At 48.6% G+C, this 17,262-nt stretch overlaps 6 protein-coding genes across 6 annotated transcripts; 4 read left to right on the top strand and 2 right to left on the bottom strand.

Moving 5' to 3' along the window:
- Positions 1-176: 176 nt before the first annotated feature.
- Positions 177-2,195, bottom strand: N7518_009949 (transcriptional regulator family TF; the record flags this gene model as incomplete). The annotated part of the gene is made up of 4 exons (XM_057190875.1): positions 177-927; positions 990-1,120; positions 1,173-1,444; positions 1,502-2,195. 4 exons carry the CDS (start codon positions 2,193-2,195, stop codon positions 177-179), a joined length of 1,848 nt encoding a protein of 615 aa, XP_057037011.1.
- A 2,237-nt stretch (positions 2,196-4,432) lies between these two features.
- N7518_009948 (FAD-dependent oxidoreductase) lies at positions 4,433-5,752 on the bottom strand (the record flags this gene model as incomplete). Its single annotated transcript, XM_057190874.1, has 5 exons — positions 4,433-5,143; positions 5,204-5,307; positions 5,366-5,469; positions 5,520-5,657; positions 5,724-5,752. The coding sequence occupies 5 exons, from the start codon at positions 5,750-5,752 to the stop codon at positions 4,433-4,435; spliced, it is 1,086 nt and encodes a 361-aa protein (XP_057037010.1).
- Positions 5,753-6,497: 745 nt separating this feature from the next.
- N7518_009947 (uncharacterized protein) lies at positions 6,498-7,097 on the top strand (the record flags this gene model as incomplete). Its single annotated transcript, XM_057190873.1, has 1 exon — positions 6,498-7,097. The coding sequence occupies one exon, from the start codon at positions 6,498-6,500 to the stop codon at positions 7,095-7,097; it is 600 nt and encodes a 199-aa protein (XP_057037009.1).
- Positions 7,098-9,740: 2,643 nt separating this feature from the next.
- N7518_009946 (uncharacterized protein) lies at positions 9,741-13,110 on the top strand (the record flags this gene model as incomplete). Its single annotated transcript, XM_057190872.1, has 3 exons — positions 9,741-11,389; positions 11,937-12,586; positions 12,638-13,110. 3 exons carry the CDS (start codon positions 9,741-9,743, stop codon positions 13,108-13,110), a joined length of 2,772 nt encoding a protein of 923 aa, XP_057037008.1.
- Positions 13,111-13,367: 257 nt separating this feature from the next.
- N7518_009945 (uncharacterized protein) lies at positions 13,368-14,798 on the top strand (the record flags this gene model as incomplete). The annotated part of the gene is made up of 1 exon (XM_057190871.1): positions 13,368-14,798. One exon carries the CDS (start codon positions 13,368-13,370, stop codon positions 14,796-14,798), a length of 1,431 nt encoding a protein of 476 aa, XP_057037007.1.
- A 578-nt stretch (positions 14,799-15,376) lies between these two features.
- On the top strand, positions 15,377-16,141 carry N7518_009944 (uncharacterized protein; the record flags this gene model as incomplete). Its single annotated transcript, XM_057190870.1, has 1 exon — positions 15,377-16,141. The coding sequence occupies one exon, from the start codon at positions 15,377-15,379 to the stop codon at positions 16,139-16,141; it is 765 nt and encodes a 254-aa protein (XP_057037006.1).
- Positions 16,142-17,262: the final 1,121 nt, after the last annotated feature.

Below are 17,262 nucleotides of genomic sequence, written 5' to 3'. Positions count from 1 at the left end.
AGAAGGAACCTCGCATTTCTGCAATTATAATGGAAGTTGTGGCGATCAGCCTGAGAATAGCAGTGTTTCTATCTGTGAATGTGACAAAAAGGAGATTCTTCTGCTACTACTACTTCGAATTGGAATGAGAAATTAGAACCTTGTCGTTAATGAGCTATACACTAAAAATCCTATTATCATCCTAAGAGCAACTCAAACACCAAAGATTGACCTTTAACATCTCCCGTCATCCAGTCTTGCGGGCCAACCTTGAGTCCCCACCAGTATGAACTTCTCGTCGAAGGATCCCAGTCCTTCCATATGCTATCCAACAGGGAAGACGCCGTTTCGAAATGATATATTCGAGATACGTCTCTCCAGTGATTGCAATACTCACGAACCATAGAACGGGTGTTTTCGTCGCCAACTTCCGCGGCGGCTAGAAACACAGGTAAAAGAACCTGCTTCTGGGTGGTGTCTGAGCACGGCATGCACCGTACGCAGTCGAGTATAACACGAGAAAAGTAGTCAATCATGCGGAGTTCTCGATCGTCCGGCTTCTTCGTGAAGACACGATAGATGTAGAGCAATATGGCATGCCTCCATGCTTCGATGCAGTAGTACCGATTGCGTCGCAGATTGAAGTCTTCGGAAAGATCGTTCAATTCGTCCCATTCGACTTTCTCTTTGTTGACATACCCTTTTACTTCAGCGATGATGGTTCGGACGGGGTGAAAGTTAAAAATGGTCCATTCCATCTGGATGGTCCTTTGATATATGCATGCCAACTTTGCAAGGCGTGCCATAATGGAGATCAGTTCAAACGGGCACCCGTTTAGGCCGAAGCAAGACCATCCATCGCTGTCATCAAACCCTTTCAGTCTCTCCAACAAGGAGAACGGCAAACGAGGCTCGGTTCGAGACATGAGCGCAATTGTTGTGTCCCACCTGCCGAGCTGTCAGACGGAACAGAGAACGATGGTCAGGGTGGGCAAGACGTCTAGGCATACCATATGAGCATCGCCAGTTGCGCACGCATTCGAGAATCACAGAAACCTCTTTCCAAATCCTTCCTTTCCGTGATAAGTTTTTGAGCACCATCCAGATGTACTCCCCACGCACCAAACGCGGACTGGCAGACCTTGAGGACATGTCAGATTATATTCCAGCAATGATGATAGGGCCAAATTTACCTCTATACTGACGAGTATCAGGAGGGTATCAAGAAGTGGCAGGGAAGTCGGCTGACTTAAGGCATGGCTGAAGAGATGAAGAGCGGTAGATCGGTGATGGTGCATTTCGAGTATCAAATCATCGGTGTTGTTCATCTTCGAGAGGTGATGGAAAGAAAGGGCTACGATCGCATGTAGAAGAAAGTCGCACTTTTCGAGATTTCCAGTCTGAGCTCTGAAGGGGTTGATACGACAATCCCTGGTGAGCGGCATGACGCAGAATTTCTCGTCGTCTGTAAATTCTTAGTAGGAAGGACGTTGCAAGAAATACACAAGAAGTGTATACGTACATATAGCGAGAATCGGCTCATACTTGTGAGCTAGGTTGCGATATTTTATTGGATATATGGGTTGCATATCTTCGAGCACAGGATTATTGGTATCTTGTTCTGTGGCCCAATTCGATAAACACGTTTCGAGGTTCGTCATAGGAAACAGCTCTTCAGCAAGGTCGCCGTCCGGTTGATCTGAATTGCCAATAATGCCCAGCGAAGTTTCTTGGTCTGGGTCCAGAATAAGTTGGGTAGGAAGCTGAGCCTGCTCTATCGTGTCTGGGCAGGATGCATCAATCGAATTTCCATCGACATAGTCAATAGTTCCTAATCCCAGTTCCCATCCTGGAGACAGATGCTCATCATCTTGCAGTTGATAGATCATAGATTCATTGGATTGGCTACCGCACTCTTTGCTGATTCCCAGCTCGTCAGGACTCGATGGTTGAGGTGTCGAAAATGATAGGCTGGCCTTGCCAGTAGTGTTGGAAAAGTTTGCCCCATCCTGGCGTAGGGAATCATCTAGACCCAGATCCAATATTGACTGGTAAATAGTGTTCGATTGCCTCGGCTTCCGCCGTCTTTTCGGGCGACCTTGCGTGAACTTGAAGGTGTGCTGCGGATCTCTCTTGGAGCTGCATCCAGATTCGCGACCTCTGGGTGGCAATGTCCCATGATTAAGAACTGGCAGATCTTTCCAAACGAGATCCATGACAAAGCCGCCGCATGCTCTGCTGTTTGATATACATGTGCCGCACCGAGGACGCTGCCGGTCGCAACCTTCTCTAAGAGCCGTACAAGTGTGGCAATCGTTCTTGGAGAATGCGAGAGAATTAGTGCGATTCCCAGATGGACCCATGCCGTGTGGTTGAAATTGGTTTACAAGGAAGGAAACATGTAATCACGAGAGGACGTATGTTGTACATAGGCGACCGATAAGAAAGATAGTAACTGGGGGGTTTCCAATAAACTCTCGCGCTAATGTGGCAAGGCAACTGGTTTCTTAGCTATTAGTGGAGCTATGCTAACTCTAACGTAATTCACAAGCGAGCCGGCCACACAAGCGAGCCGGCCACCCAACCAAACCCATTGAATTCAAATACATTTATTTCAACCATAACGCCATTAAATTAAATAAACTAAAAAGGATCATTTATCTGGACACCTATTAATCTTATGTCCTGTCTTCCAACACCCACTATACCTTGGTGCAGCCCGTGGTCGTGGTTCCAACCCTGATTGAGTGCTTCCGCCCAGGGGGTGTAGGGGTGTTTCTGATGCTTCTACCGGCGTAGCAATCAATTGAGAAGCTTCCTAAACAGAGAGGCCTTCTTCGGCGGGTATCTGCCTTCTAGATCGGGTCCGTTTTTGCTTCTTCTTCTCATTTTCATCCCGTAACTCCTTATTTTCTTTCGCTAGTAGAATAGCATTATGCATTGTAACTTGGCAGCCTTTGATAAGTTGGTTTAATACACGTTTAGAAGGACTTGTTGGGCTTCGAGATTGTATATAAAGTAAAGCATTGATTGACAAAGCCTGTTGACATAGATCTTTCCCGGTAGTAGGGGTTTTTAGTGTAAAATTCCGGCTTAAGTCACTACCCCGGCTCAGAGGGGGGTAGGTATTCGAAGCTGGATATTTAGCTTCGAAAGTACCCGATTGGGTAAAAAGGGTACTAAACCGGCTGCTAAGAAGCTATTTTTAATTATCTCTGATTTAAAAGCTTCAATTTGTATAGAAGGGTATGCTTTAAGGAAGTCAAGTTTATCAATGTGGTTGATCCTATACTATATTTTTGTTTTAACCAACCGACTATATATACGTTTTGAGATTATAAAACAGCCGATATCGAGCGGTTGTAAAAGGTAAGAGGAATGCGGTGGTATATAAATTGGTATAATATCGTTTTGCTCGCAAATTTCATCGAATTTTAGTATTAAATGGCTTCTATGGCTATTAAGTATCAAAAGTCGATACCTTCCTACTATACGCAATAAAGTTAATGGAATAAACAGCTTCTAAAGCTAACGAAGTCTAATTTTATTAGAAGTCTAGCTGTTTAGACTAACTTTAAAACGCCAATTATTAGGAAGGCCGTTAAACTAAGATTTAATAAAGACTTTGCCTTTAAAAATTATGTATAGAGGAAGCGCCTATCCTAAAGCATTTATATACTTAACTACAGTTACCTACTCGCGATTTCTAGGTTATAAAAGTGATCTCTGACTATAGTATTCACTTCTTATTATAACCTTTGCCGTTACAGTCAATCCTATAGTAAAACCCGTCTTATCGAAGTTATAAATATTGTCTAGATCGATTCTGTACTAAAGAATGGTTTTTTGAACTAGATTAAACCACTCTCCAATAATCCTTAGGTCTTTATATTTCGCGCGCTTATAATTATAATATCTTAAGAATCGGGACGAGAGGGTAGGATGCCGTTTAACAAAGTTTGTAACCCAATTTATACCAACTGAAAGGACCGGGGTATTTCCGCGTTGTTCGAGGAGAAGATTCGCCATTTCTCGTACAGAAGAGGGCCGGGGGGCTGCTCCACAAGAATCTATAGAGATAATCCATTTTTCAAGCGATTCCTCTTCATTTATATTCAGTTTATGGTTGTTGGTGCGTGAAATCGCGCAGTATTCGTGGCCGCGTAGTCGATCTTGGAGTGTTGAACGGGGGATTTTGAAAAGGCGCGCTATCTCACGAATTGAAGAGATTTCTTGATTCTTGAACGCCTGGATAGCTAATAAGATCCTACCCTCTTGCTCTATTGATTTTCTAGAGGGTTGAGAACGTTTTGGTGGCATGGTGGGTGGTTGAATTGACTAAGTGCTAATTTACGGACGCGTTTTGGTTGGGGTGGCCGGCTCGCTTGTGTGGCCGGCTCGCTTGTGAATTACGTTAGTTAACTAGTGGCTTGCTTAGTCTTACTGGCTAATTTTACAATCTGGACTGTGGCCCCGCGGCGTCCTGGATGAGTCTTATGGCAGCTTGCGCGCATCCGTACGACGATTGGTATCCGGCTCCACCGGCGCCGTAGTTATGAACCAGCCATAGATCGCCTACTCGCTCCCTTTCAATCCTCACCCCACCTTCTCTCACTGGTCGTAGCCCAACGCCATGTCGAACAATGTCCAGGTGCTCGATTCCCCGGCCGCCGGTGAGCGCAGGACACAGCTCCACAGCCCGCTTCATAATCCTGATGGCGAGGTTTGGATCTACCTGGGAATCCCAATTTCCTTTCTGATAACAACCGCCTAGGATGGTCCCTCCGCCAGCCGCCCTTGTCATCACATAGCATGCCTCACCATCGCCGTCGTCAGTTCCCGAAACATCGACCATCTTTCCAGCCTCGTTGCGTACCACCACAATCTGGCCACGAGCCGGAATGACCGTCTTGTCATTGACGCCGCCGAGCTTCGATGCCATGAGACCAGTGCAGTTGACGACGAAATCGACCTTTGAAAGGCAGGCGCTCGGCCCCGCGGCTTCCAAAATGTGACTAAACACAGCGCGCTTGAAAGTAACACCATTCTTAAGACACTGAGAGACGAGCCATGGTAGATATATCGCCGTGTTTATGCAGACCGACGTGAAGACCGTTCCTGCATCGACACCGGGGCCGAGCGATGACTTTGGAAGCGGACGGAACTAAATAATAAAACTAGTAAATATGGAAACATGATGTTAGGTGAAGAAGTGTTTCCTTACATTTGGCACAGTGTCTTTGAACCAAGGCTCTGGGGATAGGAGCTCAGCAAACCAATCCGCCGTTGCCGAGCCAGCATCTTTTTCGCGACGATGAATCTCACATTCTTCAACTAAATTAGTTGATGTCATTGCTAACGAACTAGACTCAAGCCCTCAACTTGCCTTGGAAGTGAACACCCGCTTCGGGATGGTTTCTCGCGAGGTCTTCGAGCGGTGCCCATGTCGCTTTCTCCCATTCCGCAGCTTCTGTCCCGCGAATCGAGACACTAAATCTTATCAGTTACGGTCTTGTCCGTGGCCAATTATTCCGACTTACGGCATGTAGTTGGCTCCAGCCCATGGTGAGGCGTACTCGATGTCGTAGTCTCCGGGCATGTGTTTTGCGGCGACAATGATTTTATAGCCTGGACACTTGGACAGCAGCAACGCGGTTGTGAGCCCAGCTACCCCGGCACTGTAATGGCGCAAATATGTCAGATTTGTGCTCTCTCGGATATTTTCAGACAAGGAAAAAGCTCACCCAATGACGACTACAGTTTTCTCAGGCATTGCGAATGTTCTTTGTCCTAGAAGGGCTTCTTGCGAAGACGGTGAAGACCGAGTAGCACTAACTCTGAACTGAAACCAGTATGGCTTTTCTGTAAGAGTGATTCTAGTGACAAAAAGGCATTTAAAACACTTGGTTTTCACCTAGTCCGCCTCTAAAATGAGTTCCTCTTTCCACAATAGGCTTTCTTTTTTCATATTGTATTCCATTCTCATCAAATTACCCAAATTGGATGTTTCGGCACTTGCCTTGGTGTATGCCACTGGTCCTCCTTGTAACTATTACCAATGTGGAATTGCCTAATATGGAAGGTGGGCTCAGGGAACCTTAGGGCCTATGAAAATTGAGATCTGCGGCGGCTTATCTATTAGGATTCGGAGTCTGATTGATACGCGAGCACCAAAAGCACCATCCATCTATGGTCGATAAACTAATTTATTCATTTATTGTGTTGTTCAACGCAGTGAAAGAGATAGGGGGTATTGATGAAATATCATTGGTTGAATAACAGTCTTCCTAATACGGAGTAGTTCGTTCCCAGGCTGATGTGAGAATTTATACAACATAGCTCATCCCCCAGTCCGAGCCCTTCCCATCGTGTCTGTTCTGTTCGCACCCGGATAAAGTCATTTATCTTTCAGCTATCTCTCTGTGCTCACTTACTCAAATCTTCAATCTTCCACTTGTACCATTGTTCAAATATCAGTGTTGATTATACAACTGCTTCGTCGCATTCCACAGCCCACCATGTCGCAATCCCAATTCAAATTCGCCAACTCGGACGCCGAAGTTCCAGGCAACGGTTCTCCTCCCCTAGAATTTACTATCAAAGCACCATCTTTCACGGATATATGGGCTAAACCGCCTTCCACCATCTCCTTCTCGGCCCCTATCTTATACAAATCTATACCTCTCATGTCATTCAAGCGGATCCGCGTCGCTGTCAATGCCCTTTGGGAGAAGAAATATGACCAGGGCGGTGTGGTCCTTGTCCTAAATAGCGCTGATGGGGGCCAGAAGTGGGTGAAGTGCGGTATTGAATTCACCCACGGTAAACCCCACCTCAGCGTCGTTGCGAAAGACAATTGGGCGGACTGGAGCTTGCTTCCAGTGCCCGGGGCTGCGGGTAGTGGCACGGCAACTCTTGAACTGGTTAGGGAAGAGGATGGAAGTCTATGGATCTATTCTGTTGAAGGCTTGGAGAAGTCTCCTATCCGCGAGGTCACTTGGGTTTTTGAACAGGAAAATATCAAAGACCTATGGGTTGGTGTCTATGCTGCAAGGCCATCGAGTGAGGGCGGGGAACTTCCTGTCAATTTCGGTCATTTGATTATAGACCAGGACTAGGTCGGCGGGATGTTGTTGATTATATGCCCCAATCAGTAGATGGCGATGGCTACTACGAAGGACCAATATATAAGACGAATCGATGGAATGTAACTAGTGAAGCAAGATTACTTCAAAGTCATACGTTGCTGTTGGATATAGTGGCCTTGGGTAATATATATCCCCCCGCTCTGATAGAAACGCTAGCCCGAAAACTCAAGAGATAGATGAGACGTAAGATTGTTAGGATAGGTGAGACATCATTATAGCATCCCGCTTTCATTACTAGGTTCGCTGATTGTTCTAGGTTCTATAATGGCATAAAGGACGGCCCGGTGGGATGTTTGTCCTGGCTCTCTGATATAGAGGAGACAGTTCGCTTCCTAAGACTCTTCTCTTAGCGGTGAGACTAGCGGCGTGGAAAGGATGGACATTGCACCCTAGGAGTGAGAACTAAAAGCTCGACTTATTCTAGAAGTGGTGGTATCCGACTTATAAGGCCGAGGTTGGACATAAGCTTCGTAAATATATCTAAGTGGAGATCCGGCAATGTGAGATGCCGATTGAGTATCGATATCGGCATGAATTACTCCGTATAGGTGACTGACGTTCTATAGGTACTTGCAATTGTTCTAGAAAAGAAACTTCCCCTCAAAGGTTAACCGAAAGCGACTATGTATGTCGAGGACGTGGCCGAGTTTGCCAGAGCGATACTATCCACGATAGAGATGACTTTTCCTTGTTGGTACCGGATACAACTCCCCCTTTTCTGCCAGCTGGCCGCCAGCACCGGCAGCCGCCCTTGGGCGTTCCAACTGCGTGCGTCAGCGGCGTCCCCAGTATATTAGGAAATGCATGTGATGTGTGATAGATTTCTGTGGAGAATTCCGTGCTGTATTACCAATAATGTTTATTAAACGCCTGACCAGTTGTTCAGAGTAAATACAGAAGGCCTAGAGTAAATAGATTCTCACCAGGTGCCATCCAGTTTTCTCACCACACATGTTTAATTCGTCGGTCAACACTGACATGGGCATGAACTGCGAACCGTCAATTGCACTTGAATCAATAACCGAATTAGTTTGGATCGTACGTGTAATGGTCAGTCTAACATATGTGGTGACCTCTTAAAAGGGTTCAAGGATCGATATGCTTCCCGGTCACCAAGCTATTCCTGGGCAACGGGCAACCTAGCCTAGTTTGTTCGGGGGCAACATAATGTGTGATTGGTAATCTCTCAGGAGTAACTTAACTCCCCAGGCCACACTCAAGGGAACTCGTTAACTAGGAAATTTCTGATTACACAGCTGACAGACATCAATGCACACCACACATGGGCTGGCAATATCCACTTCTGGACCAATGCAAGCGAGGACCTACAGGCAATGAGGTCAGAGGCGGCTGCCATTGTTGATCAGCATTTTCAATCTGCTCATTTCGCAAGCCACATCCGGATTCGAGACCTTCCAGCCAATGATCGCAACCTTGAACGGTTGCGCCCCTTCGAATGCCAAGCAAATTCAAGTAAAGAAGACTCTCGAAAGCATAGCCACTCCGTGCAAAATATGGAACAGGTCTCAGTACTAGTATCCGGTAGTCAAGCCATGTCTTTTTTGCAACGTCTCGTGCACATGTACACGATTAGTTCCCGTTCTCTCACTTCGTTTCAGGGCATAATACCGGGTCATGACACATAGAATTCCAGAATAATACAAGTGTACAGTCAGACTTCGTTGAAATGTACCCCACTTTCTTGTAAACCCCGGTCACTTTGGAGAAATGCATGGTCCCGGTTTATTCCACCATAGAGAAGAGCGCAATGATTACCTAATTAGGTATAGCGCCCCCGGCTTTGCGAACTTTTCTCGGCGCCGATCGGGTTTGACTGTATCATGTGCTTTACGGAGTACCCCGTACTCCGTAAACTACTACTCCGTATTCCGCACAAGAGGGGCCCCAGCCAACCCCGGCCTAGCCGAACCGTCCGACTCGGCAGTTGTTAGGTACAACACCGTACCAGTCCGTGAACTTCACCCGTGCCGAGGTCATCCCGACCGGGGGCGAGGGAGGTTTTTTATTGAGTTGTCTCAGAGTTTTGAGGCGTCGCTCATCTATTACTTGATCGAGCCAGACATCCTCGTGATGTTCCGGCCATTCCGGTCATACCAAAAAATGTCATGAGAAGGACAGGGTCTATATTTTTTTTTTGACTGACCTCAATTTTAGTAGCCTTTCGAAAGGTCGTAACTCCCAATCTTCCACTCTCGGTATGATCGAAAACTTCTTCTCCGATGGTCTGGGTTGGGCTTGATGGTCATTAGACGAATTGCTATCGTGGGGATGCTGGGGTAGCGATCGGAAATGTTGGACCTGACACGCAACATTCCCTGTATTTAAACCCCACAACAATACTAGTTGATACACATGCAGCTAACTTTTACGAGAAAGAAAAAGCAAGGAGTTCATTGGGTGCACTGGCGAATTGTGGGGTCCAGGCCGAATGTCGGGGAAATTGAGAAGTACAGCATCCCGCAGAAAGGCTTTTCGGCGAAATACGCCCTTATATAGAGCGGCATTCGGGCCGTCTCGTCGGTTTCCCTTTTCTTTCTCTTCTGATCCCATACAAGTTAATTTTTTTTGCATGACTGATACGATCGACACGAAATGCACGACAAATATGAGGAAAAGCCCGACACCGTGGGCAAAGAGTTCAGCGATGAATTCACGCCCGAGGAGCGTGAGCACGAGATCGAGGCACGCGATCAACAGGCCCAGCAGTATCTCGGCAGCGAATCACTGTATGACCGGATAGCGTTCGCACAAATACCAGTGTACATGAAGAGTCCTCGCATGCTAGTCCTTACGCTGGGTGTCTTCGCCGCCTTTAGCGGCATGCTGAGTGGTTTGGACCAGTCGGTTATTTCCGGCGCGCTGCCTGGCATCCGCAAGCACTTCATCGCCTCGGGCGATTGGACGAGCCTCGAGGACCCGAAACTGGCAACCGACATTTCGCTGATTTCCTCGCTGATGCCGCTAGGCGCAATGGCCGGCGCGGTCATGATGACGCCGCTGAATTACTATTTTGGACGCCGTAACTCGATTATCATCTCGTGTTTGTGGTACACACTGGGAGGAGGACTTTGTGCCGGCTGCCGCAGTGTTGGAATGCTGTTTGCGGGCCGATTCATTCTGGGCATCGGTATCGGAATTGAAGGCGGCTGTGTCGGCATCTACATCTCTGAGTGTGTGCCACCTGAGGTGCGTGGCAACCTGGTGTCTGTGTACCAGCTGATGATCGCCTTCGGAGAGATCATTGGATACGCGGCCGGAGGTGTCTTCTTCGACGTGCGGTCAGGCAGCTGGCGCTGGATGCTGGGCTCGTCTCTCTTGTTTTCGACAATTCTCTTGGTCGGAATGTGCTTCCTGCCTGAATCTCCGCGTTGGCTGGTATCCAAGAACAAGACTGGCCGTGCGTGGCAGGTGTGGAAGTCGCTGCACGATATGGCCGACCCCAAAAGCTTGGACGAGTTCATTGCGATGGAAATTACAGTCAAGCATGATGTCGACGCGACCACCAGCGAGGCATGGTACAATAGGTACATGCAAGTGTGCACGCAGCCGCGCAACCGACGGGCGCTTGTCTATGCGACAGCAATGATCTTCTTCGGACAGATGACGGGTATCAATGCAGTGATGTACAACATGTCAAACTTGATGGCCAAGATGAACTTCAGTGACCGCGAGTCAGTGCTGATGTCGATGGTCGGCGGTGGCGCGCTGTTCTTTGGAACCGTTCCTGCCGTGTTCACCATGGACAGGTTCGGACGACGTGTGTGGGCACAAAACATCCTCATGTTCATTGTCGGCCTGGTGCTGGTGGGTGTCGGCTACCTATACACAAATAACGGCGTCGATTACTTCAATGAGCACAGAGCAACTGCCTTGGGCTTGTTCTTCTCCGGCCTCGTGATATACATGGGCTTCTTTGGAGCGTATTCGTGCCTGACCTGGGTCGTCCCAGCGGAGAGCTTTGATTTCAACACCCGTAGCCAGGGCATGGCAATCTGCTCGACATTCCTTTACCTGTGGTCATTCATCGTGACATACAACTTCGAGGGAATGCAGAAGGCGATGACCTACACCGGCCTGACGATTGGTTTCTTCGGCGGGTTGGCTGCGTTAGGCTTCTTCTACCAGCTGTTCTTCATGCCCGAGACCAAGGACAAGACGCTGGAGGAGATCGACGAGTTGTTCTTGATGCCAACGAGCAAGCTGGTTGCGCTGAACACGAGCAATCTGGTCAAGCGCTTCCGGTCGCGACAGCCGGAGCCGGTCGACACCCTCAATGCCTGAGAGGTTCTACACCCAGCGGCTCACCTTCGTGGTACATTAATGTATTTCACAAGCGACCGGGTCACCGCAAACCACATGATAAATGCATTTATATCTCAACGATACTTTTTAGTTTAGCCTTTATTTGTCGATAATCATCAATGAGCTTTATTAGCACAATATATATATTTCTGGAAGGCTAAAACCTCAACTTGGATTCGTATGTTGTATGGGATCAAAAGCTTCATTTTATGCCATGCTAGCAGAGCCGGGCGGTGTACGTTGATTACTAAGGCAGGTGTGGAAATTCAGGCATTCAAAAAAGCGTTCAGGCATCAAAATACCCCAAAACCTGGGGTTTGGACCCTGAATACCCCTTCGTACACGGGTCCACTACATATTCGAGCTGGAGCTCTTTTCACTTTTCGCAGATTGGGTTAATATGTTTAGCTTTCGTACCTTGGCTTCTTTCATATATTTGACGCATGTCGCTTTCGTTTTTCTGGGAGGCAATGTGCAAGCTCATAGTTCTCAGCTTAGGGACATTGTTCCTAGACGCGAGGTTCTCTACGTTGGCGGACGATACACGAACGTCACGGCAAGTCTTGATTCCCACCAATTGTACGCGTATCTAAAGTCGTCAAAACAGGAGAATGCAACCAATTCTACATCAATGGCTATGATAGGGCAAATTTACGTCGAGAAGCTCTCCCCTCAGTCAGCCCCGGCGAACCCACCACTTCCCATTATTTTCATTGCAGGCGCGGCTCAGACCGGCACCAATTTCCTTGATACTCCAGATGGACGGCCGGGATGGGCATCCTATTTTATCTCCAAAGGTCACACAGTCTACCTCTCAGACCAGCCTGCTCGCGGCCGCTCCTTCTGGTCACCTGGACAGGGAAGTATTGGGTACATTGGCTCCCCCGATTCGGTCTCTGATATTTTCACCGACGTAGCAAACAACGACAACCAATGGCCACAGGCGAAGCTTCACACGCAATGGCCTGGCACCGGTCGCATTGGCGACTCAACTTTCGACGCTTTCTACAGGAGCCAGATGCAGTTCCAGACCGACCGCTTCATAAGCGAAGAGCAAAATGCGCAGGCGTATTCAGCTCTAGTCGACCTCGTCGGCGACTGTTATATCATCAGTCACTCGCAGGCGGGTGCATACGGTAATTTCAGCCAAACACTATGACTCGCTAAAGTGGTTGACGATTGAGTAGGCTGGAGGGTCGGAGACATGCGCCCGGACCTGGTCAAGGGTATTGTCCAGCTCGAGCCATCTGGTCCACCGTTCACGCTCCGCCCGCCGTTTGGAAATGACCCGGCTTTCGCTTTCGGTCTCACCGACCTCGCAATCGGATACGAACCGTCCGCAGGCGAGAATGCCGAAAATATTGAGACAACCATCGAGCCAGCAATCGACGCTGATCACGACCAATGCATCATGCAGAAATCCCCAGCGAAGCAGTTGACGAACCTGGGCAAAATCCCGGAACTTGTTGTTACAGGCGAAGCATCGTTCCATGCGCCATACGATTACTGCACCGTCAAGTATCTGGAGCAAGTTGGAGTAGACGTTGAATACGCAGATCTAGGCAAAGAGGGTATTCATGGCAACGGACACATGTTGTTCATGGAGAAGAACAACCTTGAGATCGCAGACCGGGTGTACAAGTGGCTGAAAAAGCACTAAACAATGCATAATAAAGAATCAATTTCCCCACTGCGTTGTTCCATGCCCCCACGAATAGATCGATCGTCGGATCGATCTGTCCGGCGATACACCACGGTTCTGGGACCTCCAAGACATGCAGCAACTTGACAACCTGGTCGAAATAGGCTTGTCATGTGACTGGGACCCAGTCTTTGCATAAATTACGGTATTGGCGTTCATTAACCCGCAAAATCAGCAGAATTGAGCCCCGTTTGCAACGCGCCCCTAGGCATACCATGAACACCATGAATACAACGCCAGAGCAAATCTTCAACATTGAGGATGCCCTGGTGTCGGAGGCCAACCCCGCACGCCTCAATGGTCCCCTCGATTATGAGCGCTGTGCGAGGCTACACAACTACCTGGTTGCGTATGGATGGATGGCCCGCCACGGACAAGAGACGCCCAATCTCGATGAGTTAGCTAGTCAACCCTTCATTTTCGCAGACGAAGATACACAGGCTGTTCGCGAACGACTCCACCCCTCAGTGAATTCCTTCCTGGATTCGATATTCTCGCCTGAGCCAGGCTTCTTTCACTGGATAAATGATATCTCAATGCAGTTGGTCGACAATATTTTTCCGGGTGAGGACAACGACTTAGACGACCTGGAACGCTTCGTTGTTATTTATGGCACTGTGCTTGAGTTAGGCTCGCATTGTGTCGGGGTCGTCTATGACCAGCAGCTGCACCGTGCTGCTTTCCCAATGACCCTTGAAAATCTGGATAGTGTGGAGCCAATCGGCGAGCATGAGGATATGTGGTTCCCACTAGAAACGATCCTTACCAACTGGATTTATATGCTTCGGATCGGTAAAATCACGGCTGATTCACCGGAGGGCGAAGCGCCCGAAGAACTGGCAAATTCACGGTCGCAAATTGGACTCTGGTCTTGGCTTCCATATTGTCCTAGTCAGGTTGATAGTACTGTGGCTGCTATAGATCGGTACTCGGCGGCTATCGAAGCTAGAATGCCCTCTGGATCACTTTTGCCTGTCTCCAGAGATGCGCCACTTTTCACAGACGTAGAGCTTGATGCGGCGTCTATACCGGAGGAGTGCTTCATTCGTTCGGTTCTGACGAGAATGAAAACTCCCCGTTTCAAAGCCATTGCGCCCGGCTTGGAGGTTCCGCACGATACCATGGCTTTCACGGCTCGGCAGAGGTTTACGGGGGTACCTCGCGAACAGGAGGAATGGGGCAACAATATCCCGCCCGTCCTAATCTTCGCAGCTGCAGATAGTAGCCGCACAGTCGGTTTCGGGGAGGAGATTCGATGGCTTTTCTTTGCACCCGGAGATGAGATACCATTCAACGATAATGATCTTATTCCAACGGGGCTGTATAGTGAGTCGGTACGGCGGTGCCAATACGATAGTGAGGAAGCGGGCTTCCGTCTATTACTACCTTTCCGGGATCACAATGGAGCGAGAATGAGTGATGGGACATCAATTTCGCCAGGGTCTGTCACACAACTCTTTCAACATGGTATTTTCCATCCGTTTGGTGGTGAAAGACGGGCTCAGAGATTGGAGAGGCTGATAGACCGGTGGAGAGAACTAGTAGAAAGTGGTGTTTGGACGGTTGGAAGAGACGGCGTAGAGGGAACAATTGATCAATTCCATATAGATAGTGCGAGGAATTACTGGATTGCTCCTGACTGGTAACATCCATGTCCGACTCATTTGTTGAACATTCAGATGCCCTATCAGCCATTCAGCTGCTGTATATTCAGTACTTCGTATTCCGTAGTCGAGTGCCGAATTGTGTCCATGTTTTGTTTCACAGATTATATTTTAGTAGTTATTGAAATTATTCTACTACATTTTATTTTACCTGCGCTCGTCAATAGAAATTAATCTAAAAATTAATCTAAGCTTGGGCTTCCGATCTAGAGTGTCGGGCTGCGGTTGCTGGGGCATCCCAGTGGAGATTTGTGACCTGACGACCTGCGAACTACATCATTTGTGCTCTAAACTCCGATCTTTCTAGAATCCCTCGAATCTCCCTTCAGACATCAAGTACCCAGGTATTTTCAAGTCTCGAGTCTTCAATTACACCCTCGCGACCGGTTAAAGCTAATCTTACTCCTTTGAGTAGTTTGTTGACACCCAGCCCACCCCCGGATAACGACCCCAACGACGAAACGAAGCATGAGAATAAACCACTAAACTCACACAATTCAACCAAAATCTCGAGGCCATTCCCCAAACCGACTATTCCAACCCCCCCCCCAATCCCGAGAATGCGGACTTCCAGGTGGATCTGGATTGCCGCCACATTCCTCTCGACCGTCCACTCAACAAAAACAGCACCCTTCACCGCCGCAGAAGCAGCCATAGCCAACAAACGAGCATTCGAAGTCCTCCGCATCCTCGGACGAGCCGACAACAGTTGCCCGAGCGGCTACAACCCCTGCACCGAACTGGGTAACGCCGATGCATGCTGTAAGCAGGGAACGAACTGCTCCCGCGATGCCGCCAATAACATCGCCTGCTGCGCGAGCGGTGCAAGCTGCACCGGCAGCCTAACAGGTACAACGGCGACGGGCACCGGCACCGCGTTCATGTTCCCCAGCGGCGCAACCGCAACCACCACTACCGAGGGCCAGGCGTCCGCAACCGGCTCAACGCTAGACGCCGCGTATCCATTTGTCGTCGTCCCGACCTCTTTTGGAAATGCCGAGAGTTGCTCATCTTACTACTCCGTGTGTCAGTCGGAGTACACGCAATGCACTGGCGCGCTGATGGGTCGCTACGGCGTTACTATTGACGGCGCTGGGGGAGGTGTGACGGTTGAGGCTGTCACGGCTTCGTCGCAGGCGACTTCCATTTGCTCGAGCTTGAGTTTGGAGGCTTGCCACGGTATCAATTTGGGGTACTGTAGCAGCGTTGCCACGCAGACTGCTAGTGCGGAGGTGAATGGGAATGATGCCTCTCCTGTGCGGATGTCGAGTCTCCATGATCTGGTCTTTGGGCTGGCGGTTGGGGTTGCGGGGATGTTTATATGATTGATGGATCTGAAACGACATTTTGAATGCGTGCTTTTGATTTGTATATTCTTTCCTTTTCTTGTGATTTTATATCGCCATGTGGAGCAACTCCTAGAATTATGATACTCTTCGAATCCCTTCCTTTTACTCCGTCCCGAGCGTCGAATTTTGAACCCGTGCTTAAACCCCCTGGCATTCCCCATGGTTCTTCGTTCAATATCACGCTCAAGATGGTCGACCAGTTCTCCGAGGAAAAGATCTGGATATTCTTCCGTTGACTTCTTCCTGGGGTAGACGGTACTTTTCTTTTATCCTACTGAGTCGGGAAGGATGCATGTCTGAATCAATTTCCATTTCTTGCTGAATATTCTTCCTCTCCAACCTCTCCGTCCGAGTCCGAATTTCCTCCTCTTCTAAGGAATCGCGGTCCCAGCTCCTCTGATCTTCGGGACACGATGGATCCTGACTTATTACCTCGTTGCACCCTAACTTCCCCAAGCACGACGTCCGTCTTCATTATAATCAAAACGTAATCCAGTATTCCTTCCTTGTGGTGGTTCGATGTCCCTTCGATGCCATCGTCCGGGACTGCTTCGACTTTTTCATTGCTAGATAATAGGAATCTGCTATAGTGTAGATAATGAGAAACAGTGTGTCTGATTCGGTTCCGTGCGAATGGACAGGGAGGAAAAAGAGGAAGAGAGAAGAGGGCGAGAGCTACTCTAAACGGGATCCGGTCCAGGTTGTGCCTTAGCTAATTGGGCATCCGACCCGTGGACCTAGGTAGGTGAGGCTTCAGCTTTTGACTTCACGCTTTATCTCAGCAACTATCAATAGGACACACCTGAAATGTTCATGGTGAGAGCTTTGAGAAGGTTCATCAGAGACTCATTAACGATTTGTCCAATCGTTCTGCAGGGTATGCACTATGGCCCATTCTATACCCGCTGCAGCTGCCTGGATTGTCGGTTGGCTGGTTCCAGGTTTCGAATCGTTGACAAGTTGCTCGTCTACCTCTTGTTTCACTGGTGTTTCTTTTCTTTTGGGCACCCTCGTCTCAATCGCGACGGTGGTTCTGGTTGCCAAAATGTCAATTGTTGAGACACCATGCCCGGGATGCGGACACAGGAGACAAACTT

Source organism: Penicillium psychrosexuale, assembly GCF_028828465.1.
Source record: "Penicillium psychrosexuale strain IBT 29551 chromosome Unknown utg000006l, whole genome shotgun sequence".
NCBI classification, from domain to species: Eukaryota; Fungi; Ascomycota; class Eurotiomycetes; order Eurotiales; family Aspergillaceae; genus Penicillium; species Penicillium psychrosexuale.
This window is presented reverse-complemented; position numbering and strand designations above follow the sequence as displayed.